Source organism: Schistocerca americana, chromosome 11, assembly GCF_021461395.2.
Source record: "Schistocerca americana isolate TAMUIC-IGC-003095 chromosome 11, iqSchAmer2.1, whole genome shotgun sequence".
NCBI classification, from domain to species: Eukaryota; Metazoa; Arthropoda; class Insecta; order Orthoptera; family Acrididae; genus Schistocerca; species Schistocerca americana.
The window spans coordinates 194,724,275-194,747,200 of NC_060129.1; the positions used below are offsets into that span (position 1 = coordinate 194,724,275).

Here is a 22,926-nt window from a genome sequence, read left to right on the forward strand (position 1 = left end):
AGAAAGCTGCCACGAGCCAAATGTTTGGGAAGCTCTAAGTTTTCATTCATTGTGAGAAGTGGTTTGGCGGTCAAATAACTGGTGTGGTATTAATGTTGGACAGAGTAACACATTTTACAGTTCTAGAAGGTGCCACCATTCACACTTCAATTCAACTTTTCAGTCACTAAGTACAATTGTAGTTCTAACAAATTTTATTTAATTTTTTGCATGTTTTGCCCTACGTTAACCTTTAATGATTTTTAAAATTTTTATTTGCTTCTTTTTTTTCCTTTCAAGGCAGCATTGATCATTGGTTTATTTTGTTTACCACCCCATTTTGAGTTATCCCATTACATGACCCAAACCCAAATATCCAACTCAAGAAGCTGTTTGCTGTTTTGAACCCAGATTTCAGAATTCGTGTAACAGGTAGAAGTGTCCAAAGGAAGTAAAAGTGAATTGTTCATCTGGAGTTGACAGTGTACGGGCAACGTGAGTTGTTCTTTTTAGATGACCGTACGTTGTGTATTTTTAACAGTAGAAAGTATTTAGGATATTTCCCTTGACAGTGACAGTGATAATGGCTTGATTGAGAAACTGATCTCTTCGTGTGTTAACAGACGGTGAATTACTGAATAGGCTTCTTAACTGGCCTATATTGAAATTGAAGAAGATATTTAGGATATGAAGACCTTGTTTATGGTTTCACAGTTATTTGTTTTAAAGTAGAAATACAGTTTCTCTGACATTTTATACGAAAGACGGGTGTTGAGGGGAGGATATGGCAAAAAGTGAGTCAGGAGTTAGCCCAATGGAACAGAGTGAGAAATGGTGTCATCCACAGTTCTTCATTGTGTTTCGAATAAACACTACACGTAAAATGTCTGTCTGCTGTTCTTGTTTGCCAATTATTTTGTTACATCAGAAGCTTCAGCATGTACAGTACATTTTTAAGAGCTTGAAAAATTCTTGGCTTGTAATTTTGAAAGTGGTGAGTGTGTTACATTACTGCTGATAACCAAATGTGTTGTAAAAGCATGCCAGTTTCGGCTATGCAGCAAATAAATAAAAGTCTATATCTTAGTGTCACCTATAATTGAAGGAAAAAAGTACAGATTTGTGCTGTGATATGCATCTGACACAAAACGCAGGAATGTGTAAAGGCTTTGACAAGTATGGTAACATTGTATGCAGGAATTTCTAATTGTGTGGATAAATGCTGATGGCAGTGGTCACCACAAAAAAGCTACAAAATATGGTGTATAAAGTTGACTCAGTGTTAATAACACATTTCAAGGTTACCAATACACATTTAATGCCTGTATTATCAAATGCTTGTGCTCAGTGTGCTTTGCCACCTTTGGTATAGCTAGAGTCTCCCTGGCATTATCAGTGCAAAATGTGTATTATGTAGGTGATGAGTTAATTCTTCAGTGCTGAAATTGTACATATTTATTTCCAGTTTACCTATGAGAGATTTTCCACTGAGGAATTTAAGGAACATTACACATTACAGAATCTGTCAGAAGCAGCTTAATAGTAACGTTTGTTCTTAACAAACGAATTGGTTCCAGAGATTTCTGCATTTTCATACCAAGCATTTCTCAGTGTGAACCACCAAAAGACAAATATTACTGGCCAAAATTATACCTCAGCAGAGGTTTGCTGAATGAGTATAATAAAATGGAACACAGTAGAGGGTCAATGCTTTGGCGGCTATTAATTGCGGAGACCTGTCCCTTCGCACAGATCAGCTTCTTGCTTTGCTTTTGCAATATCTGAGCTTTTTCTGCCCAAACATTGTGAAGGAGGAGGGGGCGGGGGCTTCTCAATGAAACAATGCTCAGTGACTGAACTGGTGACTTCAATAGGGTAATGTGAATGAATGACATGGATTGAGTTAAAATGGTTTTTCCTGATACATTTTTGTCTAGTTCTTAGTTTAATAGTGATTAGAATGTCTCATGTAGTGGATTAGGAACCAAAAATTTATTTTTGAGAGAACTTAAAGTATTTTGGAAATGCTGCTTCTCTGGAAATGAGCATTAACTATAAAATTAACTGTACAATACAAATAACTTCCAAATCGTATTGCCCAGAGGGTAATATTAATTCAGAACATCACCCTACGTAAACCACAATATGTTTACACATGAAAGAGTTGACTGAAACATTTATGTGATGAACTGAATTTCTTTCCCAAGTAAATTAAATAAAACTATTTGTTTCATGTTGTCAAAAAATGGGGCAAAATGAAGTTTTTATTTTTTTTACAAAAATGAAGATCAAAATGCTGAAATTGTTGGTACTATGAATGGTCTGAGGGAACTGTAACTGGGAAATATGCCTTTTCATGTTCAGAACTAAGAAATTGTCTGGAACACTGTTAAGGTATGTACCATTGTTTATGTAATGAGTCACGAAAAGTAGGAGAAGTTTGTGTGTGTATATATATCAGGACCTGCTGGGCTGGAGTTACAAGCTGATAGTTATTATGTCAGTGGCATGAAGTAGGTGTGGTCATCTCCAGAGAAATTGTCTGAAAATGACTGAATTACTGGAGAAAAATACAGGGTTATTACAAATGATTGAAGCGATTTCACAGCTCTGCAATAACTTTATTATTTGAGATATTTTCACAATGCTTTGCACACACATGCAAAAACTCAAAAAGTTTTTTTAGGCATTCACAAATGTTCGATATGTGTCCCTTTAGTGATTCGGCAGACATCAAGCCGATAATCAAGTTCCTCCCACACTCGGCGCAGCATGTCCCCATCAATGAGTTCGAAAGCATTGTTGATGCGAGCTCGCAGTTCTGGCACGTTTCTTGTAGAGGAGGTTTAAACACTTCACCATTAAGAAAAAATGTAGCTTCATCACCGAAAACAAGTTTTGCACTGAACGCATCCTCTTCCATGAGCTGTTGCAACCGCGCCGAAAATTCAAAGCGTTTGACTTTGTCATCGGGTGTCAGGGCTTGTAGCAATTGTAAGCGGTAAGGCTTGTGCTTTAGCCTTTTCCGTAAGATTTTCCAAACCGTCGGCTGTGGTACGTTTAGCTCCCTGCTTGCTTTATTCGTCGACTTCCGCGGGCTACGCGTGAAACTTGCCCGCACGCGTTCAACCGTTTCTTCGCTCACTCCAGGCCGACCCATTGATTTCCCCTTACAGAGGCATCCAGAAGGTTTAAACTGCGCATACCATCGCCGAATGGAGTTGGCAGTTGGTGGATCTTTGTTGAACTTGGTCCTGAAGTGTCGTTGCACTGTTATGACTGACTGATGTGAGTGCATTTCAAGCACGACATACGCTTTCTCGGCTCCTGTCGCCATTTTGTCTCACTGCGCTCTCGAGCGCTCTGGCGGCAGAAACCTGAAGTGGGGCTTCAGCCAAACAAAACTTTATGAGTTTTTCTACGTATCTGTAGTGTGTCGTGACCATATGTCAATGAATGGAGCTACAGTGAATTTATGAAATCGCTTCAATCATTTGTAATAACCCTGTACTTGTTGAGGTTAAAGAATGGGACACATCCTGACCTCACTTCATAAAGCCACATACTCCTTGTCATTTTGTTTTGGGCTAAGACAGTACAAAAACAAACTGTTCACTACTGCAAAAGAAGTTGAAAATGTTGATTGTTGGGAAATAATAAAAAGGAAGGCCAACGTTGTCCCCAAATTCCACACTTGTTTTTATTATTGTATAACTTGGCTTCGGACTTCACTAAGGCACTGGCAATGGGATAATTTTTAATTCGCAGACCGTATTGAGTTAGGAATCTGTAGTGAGAGAACTCTTATGGACAGCCAAGAGAATTCTTTTTTTTTGGAGTCCCACCCGCTCTCGAAATAATTGATGAGAGGTGAATATCTGTGTGTTCAGATAGTTGTATCAGTTAAAGTTTCAGCACAGAATTTTGTACACTGCCTGAGTCAGTAGTTTAGATGCTACAATTGACCATCTTTGATCAAAGTGATGTCTAAACTCCAACCAGTCATTATAGGTGCATACAGAGAGACATTGGAAGTGTCTCAGAACAAATTTTGATGATAATCGTGAACGAATTTGTAAATGATCGACGTTCCAGCAAGAGAAATTACCGACATCTTGACGACTGAAGAATGAGACCACAGAACCCGTACCACCAACTTGAAAAAAATCAATAGGATCCTGTACAGAAGTAACAGATCCTGTACAGAAGTAACAAGTACTGTGTCACTGGCAAAAATAAAATATTTCTTATAGCCCGAGCTTTTGAAATGTTTTTAACCTAAATCTTGATGACCAGATGGAAACTTGGACTGCCATCTTCCTGTGCTCAATGTGTCTTATTGGAGTCTAGTGGACAAAAACATTGTAGAGCACAGCATTTAATGTTTACAACGTGTGTGGCACTTATCAAAGTGTTGTGTGAGAAATGAACGGACAATGTTGTCAGATGCCGGGGAATTTGGCTTCGATCTTCTGAGACGACAGTAGGAAAATGACCGACGGAAAGCTGCAGCAGCCATTCCACTTACCAGACTGGTTCCGTGCCCTCCTCTCCCTCTTCCCACGTTCCTACTCAGTGGCATTCTGCTTTCCTTTTCACCCCACCTGAGGTCTGGCCGATGTCAGACGGCCGACGAGTGTTTATCGGTCACTAACGCCTGGTGCCGCCACAGTGTACGCGGCGGGTGGGTGCTACTTCGCCCCTCCGGGCGTCTCCGGCGTGGCGGCTGTGGGCGGCTTCCAGTGCCGCACTGGGGAGTGCGTCCCGCTCACGGCTCAGTGCGACGGCCGCATCGACTGTCGCGACGGCAGCGACGAGCTCTACTGTGGTGGCGGACCTGCCGGCTACCGCAGGGGCGGACGGGGTTGGTTTTCCCACCTACTTTGGCTTCGGCCTGCTCCTCGTCTCTGTTTTCTCGTCGCTCGATTTGAGCAAATAGATTGTCTTATCGGTCGATTTTAGGGTTGTGATGCCTCAAAAATCTTGAGGAGCTGGTCCTTTGGTCAGAAGTCTTAATGTAGTCTCGAGTGTTGAACGTTGTCAGCCTGTTAGCGCGAATGTATCTTTTCGAATACCTTTTGTAGTCTCTAATTTTTAACCGTCACTTCCAAAAGAAGCAATCCAACTCTGTTAAATTTGATTATATTTAGTCACTTGATATGTGACAGGTCCTTCAATGATGACACATTTTTCCCAATGATGGGTGACTTTACAGAGGCCTCACTTGTAGAAGTCTGCATATTGGCTCTTATGGAAATGTTCCACGTCAAAAAATCAACACATTATCGATATGAAAATGCCTACCGTGCAATGGTTTCTTCATCTGAGAAAAGAGAAAGTAGTCATTGGTGCCATTTCAGGATGTTACAGTGATTACACAAGCAGCAAGCGTGGCTGTCCTGTATGGAATGAATTGGGCCATTGTGAAACAGGAACGCCCCTTCGGACAGCTTCCTATGACGCTTCGTGTTTCCATGAAAGTTGTTAGATTTTTGTAGTAATATGTTGAAAACTGATCCCTGAGTGATTTTCACTTTTTCCATTTGTTTATAATCTGTTGCGGATGTGTGCAGAACCCATTCTGCACAAAGATAGCTTTCTTGTATGCAATGCTCTTGCACAATGTAGCCAAAACATTCTTTTGGTATCTGTACATTCTTGGCAGTTTCACACACTTTTGCACCTTGGACATTTTCACAGTCTCTTTAAAATTTCACAAACGGAATACCTTTAGCGTCCCAAAAAAAGGAAGTCATAACCTTACTGTCTGCCAAAGTTTAGCTTGTTTTTTGTCTGCTCTGTCACCTTTGTGCAGGCATAGGCGATCTGCGTCCCTTCACTAGTTACAATTATAGTGTACAGCACACGTTCTCTTTCTCTATCATAGCAGGAAATAAAGAATAGAGAAGCAGCCATTTATTGAGTTTTCTGGTTCTGGGAAGGAATTTCGGAACCCGACAAGCGTATGCCTTGCAACACCCTAGTTGTTTGGACACAGTCTTATGCAGAACACTGCAAGAAACAAATGGAAAGTTATCTTCAGTGATTTTTTGTGTGTTTTCTCTTTACCACCCCATTATTGACTTCAGATAGGTGGTCACTTTTGTCATTGTTTAACATCCCAAATAGTCACTCGAGTGTTTTATGCTTGAAGCCCTAAAATGACTCTGCAATCTGTTGCAAATGCTGATTCCCTGAACTTCCTGAATATCTTGTAGTGAAAAGATTGTTTTCTTCTCTCCATGGATTCCCGTGTTTCTAATGTTCTGATACTGACTGGACTGACAAACCTAACATCTGTCATGTGATGTCTGCAAGACTTGCACTTTCAAATTTACAGTACAAAGATAAAAAAAAAGTTGTCTTTTTTCCTTGTGTCAAGCACTTTGTATTCGTAGTTAGTCTCTCACATTCCATCCAGATGCCTTTGTGAGTTTCCAGTCTACAAGACTATACCTGCCACCACAAGCCAGAAGTCAGGTGATGTGATTTGACTATGTCTCTCGATTATAGCCTTCTTACTATGGTGGCAGGAACATATGTAAATCATTCTGTTTGTACTGGACAGTTCAGAATCAATGGCGTGGTTACAAACAGCTAAAACTATTTCATGCATAGCATACATCAGTAAGAATTACAGAGAATGGGAAGAAAATACAAAAAAATGCTATATGTGTCCTGTTAGAACAAACAACATTTGAATGAGAATCAATTTCTCATCATACATTCTGAATCATCAAGAGATGAGCATTTCTGAATCCTAAAATTGCTTCCATCAAAGAGGCACATACAAGGTGTTTCACATAGCCCCATAAAAAGAAAATCATGAGTATCAGGTCGAAAAATCCTGGCAGAACATAGCATCATCACGTCCAATATGATTGATCTATCTGTTTGAAAGATACTGATTTAAAAATCCCACGCTGATGCCATCTATAAATGTTGTCGGCATTTGGAGCGGCTCAGTTGTACTGCTGATGAAATCTTCTCCACACTGCGATGACGGAATGACAGTTGTTCGAGTCCAATATACAGAATGCCTTCTACACAAGATTGACATTTTCACTTAATGCCACGCAACTTATCACTTGCACATTGCCATGCATGGGCTTTTGAATCACTGGGCTTCCATGACAGTCTAAATTCTATACTTTCTTTTACATTCTCTGTAATTCTTATCAATGTATTACTCTGAATTAAATATTTATAGATGTTTGTAATCACTGTATTCATTTTAAGTTGTTCTGTATTATTTACAGATAAGTGTAAAGTAGAATGCCCACCTTTTTTGTGAAAATCCTCCAACAAAAATGTTATGTTTAAAGCCTTCAGTTAATGTATGGTGTATTCTCTGTTGGCTAGTGCACCCATACAAGCATTTTCTTCCTGCTGACACTACAAAACATTGCATTGCTCATTTTGGCATTTAGATATTGTGCTTTTTTCCCTAGCTTTTCCTGCGAAGCTGGCCACAGCTGGGGCATAATAAGTGTTCTTGAAGAATGATGCTGTTATGTAATATGCAAACTTTTAAGGAGCTTACAGCTTTGGTCACATCCCGCAACATGCAACAGTAGCTTGCTGTGGTTTCTTCCACTGTTTGTGCACACACATCTCGAATATTTGATTCTTCGGGATTTGAGGGAGATTGCTGGAGTCGACTACAGGATGCGGTATGGTTTTATGATGTGCTACAATCCTGCATTCCATCCTGCCTTGACTGGCTAAATCAATTTTGTTTTGATTTTTACTTTTGTTATCCCTTTGATTTTATGATTTGCACGCCATGTTTCTTCTGCATTTGTAGAATTAATTCTAGTTGAACTCCGTAAGGACGTAACACTGTTTCCACAATTATTTCTGGAACATAACACTAATTGGCCTCGTTCTAATCCAGGTTTGGTTGCTGTTGAAAGTTGGTCTGTAGCAACTAACTCTTTTAACAAATTATAAAAGAAGAAAATTTAAAATGTATTGAGGTGTTGCAATTTAAATCATAATTTCATTAATAGTACTAAAATTCTAATAATATAGCTGTTGTGTCCATTTTATTTTATTTATGTCTTTCCTTTGAAAGGTTTTTTTCTTGAGCTATACTCTCATTAATATTGTAACCCTAGTATTAAAATTTTATTTTATTATCTTTTCCCTTCACAGTTCTTTCAGTTTGTATTATAAATGTATTCTCTTGTCACAGTAATACTCAGACTTTATGTAGAGTATTTGTATCATAAGACAATATCAGTGAGACTTCTGTTGTGGTGATTATGTAGTATATTAATCTGAAAGTAGTTTTGGATTAGCAACATATATTGCGCATTACTGTAGCTTAGCTTTAACACCGGCAGTGCAAATTGATATAAAAAAAAAAAAAATAAGAATAATTGTTTTTCCATAGTTTATCAGAAGGTGTTGTAATGCAAGCATACCATCTCTCCAAACAGGAGGAAAGTACTATACTCCAGATACTTTGCGTCATGAAACAGCACCATACAGCAAAGGAATTAGACTTAAATGAAAGTACACCTCTGTGAAGTAAACTTCCCGATTCATGCTCACATAAACCTGAACGAGTGTGCATAAAGTCACGGTATTAAAAGCAACCCCAAAACAACCTCTGGCCTGAACTACGGCCTCCATGCACTGCAGGTTAAGTGCCTCACCAAGAATCGATGCATGCGACACCTCACGTCATTTGAAGAGATTCAAAATTGTGAGTAGTTGGACCACTGTACATGCCTCCAGTCAGCTCCTCTCCAATTTCTGTGCTGTTTGGCCCATGGAAGACATGCAGTTTTATGTGCTGCTTTGAGTAATGGCCTTTTGAGAGGTGCCCGACTCCCAATGTTCATCACATCCAGTTCCTTTGCAATGTTTCCTTTGAAACAGATTGAGGTGGACTTCCATTCGCTGACAGGAGCAAAGTCACCTTCATTTGGCCATCAACATTAATAATACTTTATTTATTTTGTTTATTTCACCCAAGACCTTTTTTCGTGTAAAGCTAGCAACTGTATTCCTCCCAGAAATCGTGTATAATGTGCAGAAGAATTTGTGCTGGTTAGAAACTCCTGTCGTGGATTAAAACTATTGGGTTGGTGCATAAGTTTGTAGAATTTTTCCATAATTTTAATAAATGTGACATACATGTAACAGAAACTTTAGTCACCAATCATATTCAGCTGTGAAAAGATAGATTGCTACTGTCCATGAAGATAAATACATTGAGTTGCAAACAGAAACAATGAAAACACACATATGCATTAGCTTTTGGCCAAAGCCTTTCTTCAGAAAAGGAAAAACAAACAAACACACACACACATTTATTTATTTACACAGCAAGCAAACCACACATGCGCATGACTGCCATCTCTGGCAGCTCTGACTAGAATGTCACGAATTACAACAGTCTGTCAATGCTGGCATAACTTTTTGATTCTGCTACTGTAGAGATCACATGGCTTCGAGGAGAAGGACTCATTGAGCCATATTTGGAGTGCATTCTCATACAGATAGAAAGTTGTTCGACAGAGAGCAGAAAAGGTGAAAATCTGAGTGCACAGAACCGTGTGAGTAGGATGGATCCAGAATGTCTTACCAAACCAGTTCACGTGTGGCGTCTTTTGGTCAGTTCAGTAGAATGCGTGCGCGTATTATCGTCGAGTAGCATCACTTCGCACAGTCTTCCTGATCGTCATTCTCGGATTGCATTTCACTTGGTGACAGTAAATATTAGCTGTGACGGTTACACCTCAGGGAAGGAATTCGTGGTACACCACACTGTCGCTGTTCCGCCATCATTTGTATGACATTATCTGTTGTTGATGCGCGCAGGTCTTTGTACTAGTGGTTGCTGCTATGTTTGAGTGCAACCGTTTTCTGTTTTCCTGATCTTAATACAAAGACACTATTTCTCGTCACCAGTAATGGTACAGTATAGGAATGGTCGGTGTTGTCCGTGAGCCAATCGATGACAAGTAACCTCAGATGACACGTGGCCACCTGCTGATTTTTGTGATTTTGGCTTGCAGTATGTGGCACCTGTACATTCGATTAGGTGGAATGCTCACAATTCACCACATTTGCCATTTCGAGTACACTGACACGAATCATTGTAGATTACTGTGTTTAAACAATCTCTGTCAAACCCCGAAGATCTTCCGAGAGCCACTAGCCCAATGTCAAAACGATCCTCCTTAAGAGGAAGAAACCATTTTATTACTGTGCTGTGTCCAGTGGCATTATCTCCGTACAAGGCCCAAACATTTCTAGCTGCCTCCATTACTGTCACCCCTCTGTTGATCTCAAACAAGAGAATATGCTAGAAATGTTCTGATTTCTCCCTTTGGCATTCCATTTTCTAGAGTCCACACCTCTCACTTTGACAGTGACCGACTAATAAAAAATGACAACCGATAAATAAACCAATAGGAGCTGGAATACCAACATGGGAAAAAAAAAAAGAAAAAAGAAAAAAAAAAAAAAAAAACAAAAAAAAAAAAACACTACGAACTTATGCACCAACATAATATATGCCCGAGTGGAATTTGAACCTGGGCATTTGTCTTTTACGGGCAAGTGCTCTACCGACGGAGGTATCCGAGAACGACTCGTGACCCGCCCTCACAGCTTTACTTCCGCCAGTTTCTTTTCTCTTACCTTTCAGACTTCGCTAAGGTTCTCTTGCACATTTTGTGGGACTAACACTCCCAGGAGAAAGGCTATTGCTGAGGTGCAATGCAGTGCAGGAGGACTTCTTTGAAGTTTGGAAGGTAATAGATGAAGTACGGGCAGGATTAAAGCTGTGAGGGCAGATTGTGAGTTGTGCTCAGATAGCTCCGTCAGTGAGCACTTGCCCCCAAAGGCGAAGGTTCCAGGTTCGAGCTCTGGTGTGGCATCCAATTTTAATCTGCCGGGAAGCTTCAACTGAAATGTCAGTGTTGTCCCTAATTATGGAGTTGAAGCTCCTCCGGAATGTATTTTACTAAAGCGACAGAATAAATTATTGTGACTAGAGGTGGTGTAATATTAACAAAAATCTTCCTAGCGTATAAATTATAGTGAGTAGAAGACCCTGACCGTATGTCTGTCAGTAATGTAAGGGCATTAGTTGCTTTAAATGCACCACTGATTGACTTCAGTTTTCCTCTCGGGTTCTACAACATAAAGAAGTTAATTTTTATTTTTGTAATAGGTGTTGTATTTAGCCTTGTAAATTAGTGGAAGCAATATTTGATTTACTGTGATCCATTATAATGTTTAAGACACGCTGCATTATTTCTTTTCTAATTTTGACGTATATTTCTCCCATTCTCCTCACCTCGCTCCCCATCCTGCCACCACTCAAATTGTGGCAACAAAATCACTATCCGACACCGGATCGACTTCGAATGTCGGCGATTTGCCGTGATGACGTCCCGTTGCCGTAACACTGGAACCTATGCCATTTCGTCTCGCTCGACCTTACGGTCCGCTCGCCACACCGTGGTCGCACCGCAGGAGTGTCGAGCCTGTCACTGCACATCGACGCGAGTAGCCAGCAGGTGCGGGCGGGCGACAACGTGGACCTGCGCTGCCGTGTCTCCGGGGCCGACGGCTCGGTGCCTGTCAACTTCCGCTGGACCAAGGAGGACCGCGACCGGCAGCTCGACAGCAACGTGCAGACTGCCAACGAACTGCTGAGGTGAGGCGAGGCCACCCTCTCGGTGAGAATAGAAGTTCTTAACCCTTTATCTGGATAAATAAAAAAGGCCATTTCCCTAGTAAATTCCTGCTGTTTTCGAATGTTGTGCAGAAGCAGTGTAAGTATGAAGTGTAGTCATAAAATTTTTGCTATAAACCGTTAAAAATAAAGTTATGTAGTTAAATTTTTGTTTCTCTGCAGTCGTAATACGCAATTAACACTGCACCCACAGTACTGTAACACAGTGGTAGATGAGCCGAAGAAAAATAGGGCACCCAATTAAAAAAGTGGAGTTAAGAACTTATTTTATGACAGCAGTGGAAATATTGTAACTCTGTCAGACAGCTCAGGACAGCTAAAGACGTCATCTGGATCAGATGTATCACTGCTGCAACATTAATTACCGCACAATACTCCTCTTAGCTCCTCCAGCAACGTGCTATGGTCGTGTGGCACGGGGATTTCGGTGTTTACTGTAAAGCTCTCAACTCTTCTCCCATATACTGCAGTACTATCCTGTTTCATGGTACTCCCACACATCTCCATAAAATCTTTCATTTAATTACTGTTCAGCTTTGTAAGTTACTTTGTTTATCTCTTTGACTTGAACTACTGACCATCACTTATTCTCGTCTTTTCGTAACTTGGATTTCTTTCTCTCTGTTGGGGTGGTAAACTGGGAAAATGACTCGTGGCAAGTTTAGTTTTATGATTGAGATGAAACTAGTGATTATTTATTGTTCCATATAGATTAAATTAAACTCACCAATCACAACGACCTACTATAAACCGCAATAACTGTCTGAACTTTCACACTGAAACTTTGTTTTGAATTGCAGTAAATAATTCTACCCTCATTGTTAAACTTCTACACACTTTGACCTCCAACATGAGCCTGAGAAAAACTGTTAAATACCATTTACACTAATAGTATGGTACCCATAACACCTCCACACTCTCAGACCACCTGCCAATGGGGACATTGCATAGCAACTGCTACTTTCAACTTAAATGCTGCAACAATGTGTGTAAAATGATGCACTGGTGGGGAACTAACTTTACTTATTTTTTCTCCAGGTGCTGTGGTGTGACAGCACCCAGAAATGATAGTGACCATGTCTGTGTGTGTGTGTGTGTGTGTGTGTGTGTAAGAAAGAGAGAGATGAAGGATGGACTTGATTGGAAAGCTGCTGTTTTCGAGGCATCTAGTTTTAAATGTGTCTGCCTGTCACTTAATGTCTCCTCTGTATGGTAGGTAGTTAGCTATCACAATTCATAATATTATTGCTTCCCAGATTTTCTGTTGTTTAAACATCACTGAAGAGTAGACAGCGATGTACACAGGAATCGTGACATTGGTTATGTAAGTGTATATCTGCGTAATTACCTATTTATGAATGATGTCCACAAGATTCCAAAACAGCTTCACTCTTATGAAGAAGTCACAATATCATGTAAAAGAGATAAATCATTAAATTGAATCTAGTAAGTGTGGATGGGGGTACACACATTTATCTTTGTAATTCCTAATATTTCTAATAGAAGTAGCTTTTCCCTTTTCCATCTATTCTATATGTAGTACATCTACTTCCACTAAATAATTATAACACTGCTTAGACCAGTACCAAAGTAAGTTATACATTGTCTCACAAAGAATCTACAATTGCATTAATTAAAGTGATTATGTTATTTGTGTTGCCCACATTTTGTAAGAGCACTGTTCTTTGCTATGTTCACGACAGCATATATATGTGTGCGTACTTTTCCCTCAGGATAACAAACGTGAGGCCTGAAAATGGAGGCGTGTACAGGTGCACGGCTTACACCGGCGCTGGTACCTTCAGTGAAGACTATGTGCTCACCATTCAGGGTAAGAGTCATAGTTGCCAGCCCAAACCATTTCCATTGTATTCAAACATCAAATTGGAAATTTGACAAATTAATAGTGTGGCATCTAATTCTCTGTGTGTATTTGTTCTGTACTAACTGCTCGCCTTCCCGGACAATTCAAATGTAAGTCATCTTTCAATACACAGATTTGTAGTGCCAAGTATAGCTAAGAAAAAATACCTGCTCGCTGTTAAGTATTGTAGTCTGTTTCTTCGCAAATCTGCCATTGTAGGCATTCAATTCCACTGTTATGCTAAAAATGAATATTACTCTTGTTCAGGCTTTTTCGGTGCATTTGTGGTCTCATCGGTAGATCATATTTTACTGAAATCCTATTTTGTAGATTGTCGGTTTCTGCAGGATTCTCTTTACGGTCCCACATACACTGATGAACTGTGAAACATTAGGATCACTGGCCATCACAAGGTCGAATGTCGCCTGGTGGCAGTATGGACATAGGAAAGTAGATAAGTGGGCCAGAGGTGACTGGGGAATCATTCAATCAATGATACGGGCTGTACATTTGGGACTTCCACAAAGAGCAGATTGTTATTGCCCGACGTCTGGGAGCAAGTATATTTTAAAAAGTAAAGCCGGTTGGATGATAGCGTGTTACTGTCACGAACATCTTTGGAAAATGGTCGAAAGTCAGTGAAACCCAGAGTAGGGGACAATGTGTCGAACGTCCGTACCTCGTGGCAGAATGTGCTTCCTCGAGGCTCGTCTGCTGCAAATACACTACTGGCCATTAAAATTGCTACACCAGGAAGAAATGCAGATGATAAACGGGTATTCATTGGGCAAATATACACTCATGGAAATGGAAAAAAGAACACATTGACACCGGTGTGTCAGACCCACCATACTTGCTCCGGATACTGCGAGAGGGCTGTACAAGCAATGATCACACGCACGGCACAGCGGACACACCAGGAACCGCGGTGTTGGCCGTCGAATGGCGCTAGCTGCGCAGCATTTGTGCACCGCCGCCGTCAGTGTCAGCCAGTTTGCCGTGGCATACGGAGCTCCATCGCAGTCTTTAACACTGGTAGCATGCCGCGACAGCGTGGACGTGAACCGTATGTGCAGTTGACGGACTTTGAGCGAGGGCATGCGGGAGGTCGGGTGGACGTACCGCCAAATTGCTCAACACGTGGGGCGTGAGGTCTCCACAGTACATCGATGTTGTCGCCAGTGGTCGGCGGAAGGTGCACGTGCCCGTCGACCTGGGACCGGACCGCAGCGACGCACGGATGCACGCCAAGACCGTAGGATCCTACGCAGTGCCGTAGGGGACCGCACCGCCACTTCCCAGCAAATTAGGGACACTGTTGCTCCTGGGGTATCGGCGAGGACCATTCGCAACCGTCTCCATGAAGCTGGGCTACAGTCCCGCACACCGTTAGGCCGTCTTCCGCTCGCGCCCCAACATCGTGCAGCCCGCCTCCAGTGGTGTCGCGACAGGCGTGAATGGAGGGACGAATGGAGACGTGTCGTCTTCAGCGATGAGAGTCGCTTCTGCCTTGGTGCCAATGATGGTCGTATGCGTGTTTGGCGCTGTGCAGGTGAGCGCCACAATCAGGACTGCATACGACCGAGGCACACAGGGCCAACACCCGGCATCATGGTGTGGGGAGCGATCTCCTACACTGGCCGTACACCACTGGTGATCGTCGAGGGGACACTGAATAGTGCACGGTACATCCAAACCGTCATCGAACCCATCGTTCTACCATTCCTAGACCGGCAAGGGAACTTGCTGTTCCAACAGGACAATGCACGTCCGCATGTATCCCGTGCCACTCAACGTGCTCTAGAAGGTGTAAGTCAACTACCCTGGCCAGCAAGATCTCCGGATCTGTTCCCCATTGAGCATGTTTGGGACTGGATGAAGCGTCGTCTCACGCGGTCTGCACGTCCAGCATGAACGCTGGTCCAACTGAGGTGCCAGGTGGAAATGGCATGGCAAGCCGTTCCACAGGACTACATCCAGCATCTCTACGATCGTCTCCATGGGAGAATAGCAGCCTGCATTGCTGCGAAAGGTGGATATACACTGTACTAATGCCGACATTGTGCATGCTCTGTTGCCTGTGTCTATGTGCCTGTGGTTCTGTCAGTGTGATCATGTGATGTATCTGACCCCAGGAATGTGTCAATAAAGTTTCCCCTTCCTGGGACAATGAATTCACGGTGTTCTTATTTCAATTTCCAGGAGTGTATTATACTACAACTCACATGTGATTACATTTTCACGCAATTTGGGTGCATAGATCCAGAGAAATCATACCCAGAACAACCACCTCTGGCTGTAATAACAGCCTTGACACGCCTGGCCATTGAGCCAAACAGAGCTCGGATGGCGTGTACAGGTACAGCTGCCCATGCAGCTTCAACACAATACCACAGTTCATCGAGAGTAGTGACTGGCGTATTGTGACGAGCCAGTTGCTCGGCCACCATTGACCAAACGTTTTCAGTTGGTGAGAGATCAGGAGAATGTGCTGGCCAGGGCAGGAGTTGAACATTTTCTGTATCCATAAAGGCCTGTACAGGACCTGCAACATGCGGTTGCGCATTATCCTGCTGAAATGTAGGGTTTTGCATGGATCGAATGAAGGATAGAGCCACGGGTCGTAACACATCTGAAATGTAACGTCCACTGTTCAAAGTGCCGTCAATGCGAACAAGAGGTGACCGAGACGTGTAACCGATGGCACCCCATACCATCACACAGGGTGATGCGCCAGTATGGCAATGACGAATACACGCTTCCAATGTGCGTTCACCGCAGTGTCGCCAAACATGGATGCGACCGTCGTTATGCTCGATTAATCCGAAAAAATGACGTTTTGCCATTCGTGCACCCAGGTTCGTCGTTGAGTACACCATCGCAGGCGCTCCTGTCTGTGATGCAGCATCAAGGGTAACTGCAGCCTTGGTCTCAGAGCTGATAGTCTGTGCTGCTGCAAACGTCATCGAACTGCCCAGCACGGCGTTCCGTATTACCCTCCTGAACCCACCGATTTCATATTCTGCTAACTGTCATTGGATCTCGACCAACGCCAGCAGCAAAGTCTCGATACGATAAACTGCAATCCCGATAGGCTACAATCCGACCTTTATCAAAGTCGGAAACGTGATGCTACGCATTTCTCCTTACACGAGGCATCACAACAACGTTTCACCAGGCAAGGATGGTCAACTGCTGTTTGTGTATGAGAAATCGGTTGAAAACTTTCCTCATGTCAGCACGTTGTAGGTGTTGCCACAGCTGCCAAACTTGTGTGAATGCTCTGAAAAGCTAATCATTTGCATATCACAGCATCTTCTTCCTGTCGATTAAATTTCGCGTCTGTAGCACGTCATCTTTGTGGTGTAGCAATTTGAATGGCCAGTAGTGTAGAACTAGGCAGTGATCTGTGCCAGATCTGATGACACAGTACAGTGTCGGTGCAAGCACAAGTTTTTCAGAACACACCATTCAGCACTCATTGTTAAGCATAGGGATCCGTAGCAGGTGACCCCACACGTTCTGTGTTGACCCGACACCATCATCCGTTAAGATTGCAGTGGGCACGCGATCGTTAAGATCGAAACGCAGGTCGCTAGAAATGTGTCATCTGGTCGGATGAATAACTTTTGTTATTATACCGGCATGATGGTCACATTTGGATACACTGTCATCCAGGGGAGAAGCTGCACCACACCACAGGCTTTTACAGGCCTTGCGCAAGTAATTGAAGATGGCGCGACAGCTGTGTTCTACATAGAAATTTTTGCACACCACCTGCATGCCTTCCTGCTGGATGTCTTCCCCGACACTGACGGCACCTTCCGGCAGGGTAGCTGTCCGTCACGAGACTAGAATCGAGGGACAGTATTTTGAGGGGCATGATAGTGAACTCACTTTGATGTCACGTTCACCAGATTTGCCCGATCCGAACACATCCGGGACACTGTCAGATGACAGCTCTGCACCTGCGAACAACTGACCTGTAATCCGCAGGTATTGCGTGACCTGAGGATAGACATCTGGTGCCGCATATCTCCAGTAACCTACGACATCTGTTGAATCTGTGCTACACAGAATCAGTGCTGTATTGCGTTCAAAAGGTGGACAGCACCATATTAAACTGGTGGTGATATGAGGGATATACAGAAAATTAGATTAAAAGATCTTGTACGCAAACACAACGAAACACTAGCAGAGGTATTACGACATTTTTCCACATAATTGCCATTTAATACAGTGCATTTTGTCAACTGTGGCACGGGTTTTGTAATACCTGTGTTCCGGATTTCTCCCACCGACTCTTTGAGCCACTTCTCCAGTTCGATTTTCACCACCTCGTCATTGGAAAAGTGTTTTCCATACTCACATTCCTTCAATTTAGGAAATAAGTGATAGAATTTAGATGCAAGATTTTGACTACGGCGGTAGACTGCCTTTGTCAGCATTTCGTGGCATTCATTCTGTATGGCTCTGCTGAGTTCCTTAAAGGGTGACTATCATATAGAATTTGTTGTGTCGTCTTTCAGCAAGAATTGACAAGCGTAACGCCTTTTCTGCTTCAGAAAATAGTTTCGAGCTAATTTCTGAGTTTGATGTTTTTTAAGGTGAATGAATGTATAAATCTCATTACATTGTGTAGATAAAGATCTAGTTGTGTTTCATAAGAACTAAATTTTCTGAATCCACGCTGACTGTATGTCAATGGATTGTTTTCTTTGAGGTAATTCATAATGTTCAAATGTAATGTATGTTCTGAGAGTATACTGCAAATTGATGTCGGTGATATGGGTCTGTAATTCAGTGGATTAATCCTATTTTCTTTCTCAAATATTGGTGTGATCTTTGCAACTTTCCAGTCTTTAGGTATGGAGGTTTCACTGTGCAAACAGTTCTATATGATTGTTGAAAATGGAACTATTCCATCAGCTTATTCTGAGTGGAACCTATGTAGTATACAACCTCACCTGAGAAGCTTGCCTTTACTTCACTGCATCACGGATATCTACTTCTAGGTTACTCATGTTGGTAGTTATTCTTGATTTGAATTCTGGAATATGTACTTCACCATTCAGAAAACCGCATTCAGTACCTCTACTTTAGTGGCACTGTCACCAGTAACTATATCGTTGCAGTCTCAGATCAGAGGTGTTAATCATGTCTTGCAGCTGGTCTACTTTACAAATGACCAGAATATCTTCAGATTTTCTACCAGATTTCCGGACTGAGTTTTGTTGTGGAAACTTAAAAGCATATCACATTGAAATCATGTTAAAATTTGAGCTTGCCAATCTTGGAGATATTTTTTTTAATGTAGCATGCTTTTTTGTTGTTTTTGGAACAGTATTCTGACATGTTTTGTGTGTAGCATGCTTTTTTGTTGTTTTTGGAACAGTATTCTGACATGTTTTGTGTACGATGAAGACTCAGTTCCTTGTTTTATTTATTTGTTTGGTATAAATTTCTTAGTTTCCCTTGATACTATTTCTTTGAATCAAAGATAAATCTGGTCTAAGCTTACAGAGCTAGTTTGGAATGAGTGGAGGCTGTCTCTTTAAGTAGGTGTGAAGTGAAATCTGATTCTTTAAATAGCCTTCCTCTTCTCCTTCTGGATCGGAAAGCTAGGAGTAGTATTTTCACCTTCAGCAGTCCTGGAACATCCTGAAGGTAAATACTGCCAATAAGAAGTCACTTTCAGGCAGATTAAGTGTTTATGGTCAGAATAGCACAGTCACTGCAAAATGTATCGAGTGGATACTAATAACTGCATTTGGATCAAGTGGTGAGTGGATGCCACATCAACAACTTGTGTGCCCCAAGTGGGGAAAGGGGACCTTTAGTTTAATATGGAATCTAAACCACATGTCATTCCTGGTGACTCCTCACATAGTTGAGAGTGAAGACTTGACAGAGGAAGATTTCAGTGATCCGAGCTCTCTCAGTTTATGTGCATGCACCTTACAGCAGACTAGTAGGCCCAATCATAAGTTTAGATGGAGTGACATTATAAACTGAAGTAAAAATCAATTTGTAGCCAATTAAAATCCCTGTCTTTCAGATTTGCTTTAGAATTTTTATTTTCTCTGATAATTTGTGCCAGTAAATAGTCAGTTATTTAAATAAAATAATTTGATGAAACAGTAAACTCCAACAGTCGTACGTATATGACAGAGCCATAAATAGGAAACTTGTTATTCTAGATCAGTAAAATCACTGGTACGATTTTTGTTACTTGTTAAAAACTGCTTAAAATAGAGTAGTTTCAGCTCTCTGAGACTGCAGATGTGTGTGCAAGTTGCGCTTGCGTGTGTGTGTGTGTGTGTGTGTGTGTGTGTGTGTGTGTGTGTGTGTGTGTGTGTGTGTCCTGCTGACAAAGGCCTTAATGACTGAAAGTTATGATTGTGTCAATCTTTTTATTGTGCCTATCGTGGCTCAGCATCTCCACTATATGGTGAGTAGCAACTTTCCTTCTCTCGTATTGTTAAAATTGAGTAAGGCGTTTGTTCTTTTCCACAGACATACCTGACCCAATGAATGACGACGCTGCAGCCATCGAAACACTGACAGCAGAATACGGGTCGACGGTGAGCATGGAGTGCAAGACTGACCTGGAACCTCCTGTGAACTACCGGTGGTCACGCCAGGGTGGTGACCTGCCGGACAAGGCAGAGGAGAGACAGGTGAGGTGCACGAGTGGGCTTATAGTGATAAGTGACCCCAGAGCAGTAGAGTATGTAAGAGTGGCTTGTACACAAGGGCATAACAACTTTGATTGCATAAATCACACACGTGATTCGTACACAAATGTGAAATATTATGTTCAATTCCTACTGCATAGTAATTGTCGTGTTCATTTCTGAGATCAGCATACGTGACCGTATGTTCACCTTTCGTCAACTGATTTGTACAAATTCGTGATACAGAAATTTAATTTTGAGATTTGTCATTTAGTTACCGTTTCATATTTTTGCAGGAGTGGCTTCAGATCCGAGAGGTGACGGGCCGCGATGCAGGCACGTACACTTGCACGGCAGACAACGGCAACTTGCGGATGGACATCCCGAAGGTACTGGTAGTGACGGGCGTGGTGCCGTACTTCTCACAGGAGCCCAACGCGTACACGAAACTGCCGACGCTGTCGCAGGCTTACGTCGGCTTTGACGTGTCCGTCTCCTTCAGGCCAGATTCCCCAGACGGTGAGTCATCAGCTGTTGCACCTGCTAGAATGACATATATGTGGTCCTAGTCAGTTTCAGATACAGCAACTGTTAATGCAGTTAGTCGAGAGGGTGGGGGGGTCTCTACTAGTTTGCCTGCTTGTGTGTTAACATGTGGCTGTAGTACCCAGTTTCAGTCTTGAATGGAAGAGTGTACTGACTGTGTTAACTTACAAATTGCCAAATGAAGAACCACGTATAACAGCAGTTTGTTCAGCCCTTTGTGTCTAGTGCACAAAGTAGCTAATAAGCAGTAGCAGCCTTGAAAAGAAGCCGTAGCGAAAAAATTCATAGCACGCAGATGCAAATTTAACCATCTTTTACTGTACTAAAATTGTCACCCACCATTAATATTTTGAATAACTTTCAGTTCATATTGACAGTTAAATTTTGCAGATGTATTTCTTACAAAGGTGATTACCAGAGGGGAGATAAAAATCATGGCAGTGTTTAATGTCACATTAAGAACTACTTCCATCAATCAGGAGTTAAATATATTGAAATGAAATATGTCTTACACATAGTTCATTTTAGAACAATTACAGGTGTACATTTCCTATGATAGTAATTGAACGTTAGACAGTTTACTAATGTAAAATATCTGTTGAAACAAACATTTTTGTTGTGCCAGGCACACTCAATAAAAGAAAAATTGATGCATCCAGGCACTTTAAAATAAGTACTAGTTTTATGTAGACACAATTGGGATTTAATGATAAATGATTGTGGGTGTTGTTCTGGATATTGTGCTGTGTACCATGGAGACTGATTATAGAGTAATAAGTTCTTACTTTGAAATAGTGTATTAGTTGTGCAGTTTTGTTTTGTTAATATAACAGTAATACTGACATGACACAACCATTCCTTGCACTAGAAATTTTTTCTGACTTTGAAAATGACCATCTGTTCTGCAGGTATGATTCTGTACAACGGAGAGAAGTCAGGGGACGAGGGCGACTTCATCTCGCTGGGTCTGGTAGACGGTCGAGTCGAGTTCCGCTTCAACGTCGGATCTGGCCCTGCAGTGATAACGTCCCGTGACCGCATCCGGCTGGGAGAGTGGCACACCGTGCGCATCGTCCGGGACAAGAAGCGCGGTGAGTACAGTTCTCTGAACGCCTCTTCTGTTTATCTCAGCTAGTAGAGACGTGTATGAAAGAGTTGAGGGTAAGAATGATATTACAACAGCTCCTGGCTGAGCAAAGAGGGTGCTGCAGTTAAGACACTAGACTCATATTTGGGGGTGCCTGGATTCAAATATGTGTCTGGCCACTCAGATTTAGATCTTGTGTCAGTTTAGTGTACTGCTTAGTGTATTTCAGGATGTGCCAGTTGTATGTATCAGACAGGTCTCGAACCTGAGTATCTTGCAAGGAAACACACGTGTGTGGCAAGTAGATGTGAGTAGTTGTGGCATAAAGGTGGATTCAAATATTGTGTATATTGAGTGTGGGACAGAATATGATTGTGGGTAGGCTGTTACTCATTTCTGGATGCAATGGTAAGCACTCGAAGCCCTGGAAAATGATACAGTCAAGTTATTCCAGTCTGAGATGGTATTGAGTTAGGAGGGGGTGTTCTTTTTGCATTTGTTCCCTGGCAGTAGTTGTAGGACCAGGGGCATAATAGGATTTCATGTGGAAAATCTGTTTGCAGAGTAAGTCTGCAGGATAATATCTTTTGTGAAGGCCTTAATAACGCTTTCAGCATTTAGAAGAAACAACTGCTTGTCACTGCTGATACACTATCCATGATTGGCCAGGCAATACAAGATGGCACTTTTTCTTGTGGAGTTGATAGGAGTTTGATTTAAACTGCCCATCATATTTGACTGACAATAGTCAAAATGGCAGACATAATGACTCATTTAAATCCAGTATGTGCAATATATATGCACCGTAACAGAAATTACAGTTATTGTCACGACATCATATTCATCAGAGTTGCCAGTTGACAACCAAACTGTCGTCTTCCAATCTCACTTAGACCTCGGGTATACTCTGCATATTTGTCTGTCATCATAAGCTATATTAAAATATTGGTACAGTCATATAACATACATTGTCAGTGTTCTATTTTCCAAATTTTTGTGAGTATCTGGTGTCACGTGCCACAACATCATTACGTTGTGGTTCAAAGCTTAC

At 41.8% G+C, this 22,926-nt stretch overlaps 1 protein-coding gene across 1 annotated transcript in view; it reads left to right on the plus strand.

Annotated features, from left to right (window-relative positions):
* LOC124553582 (basement membrane-specific heparan sulfate proteoglycan core protein) overlaps nucleotides 1–22,926 on the plus strand; it is a 799,417-nt gene that overhangs the window by 719,226 nt on the left and 57,265 nt on the right. Inside the window, exons 65-70 of the mRNA XM_047127431.1 lie at nucleotides 4,652–4,843; nucleotides 11,479–11,662; nucleotides 13,435–13,532; nucleotides 20,082–20,245; nucleotides 20,539–20,761; nucleotides 21,697–21,879. Of these exons, the coding sequence (XP_046983387.1) occupies nucleotides 4,652–4,843; nucleotides 11,479–11,662; nucleotides 13,435–13,532; nucleotides 20,082–20,245; nucleotides 20,539–20,761; nucleotides 21,697–21,879 (1,044 nt within the window). The remainder of the gene's footprint in view (nucleotides 1–4,651; nucleotides 4,844–11,478; nucleotides 11,663–13,434; nucleotides 13,533–20,081; nucleotides 20,246–20,538; nucleotides 20,762–21,696; nucleotides 21,880–22,926) is intronic.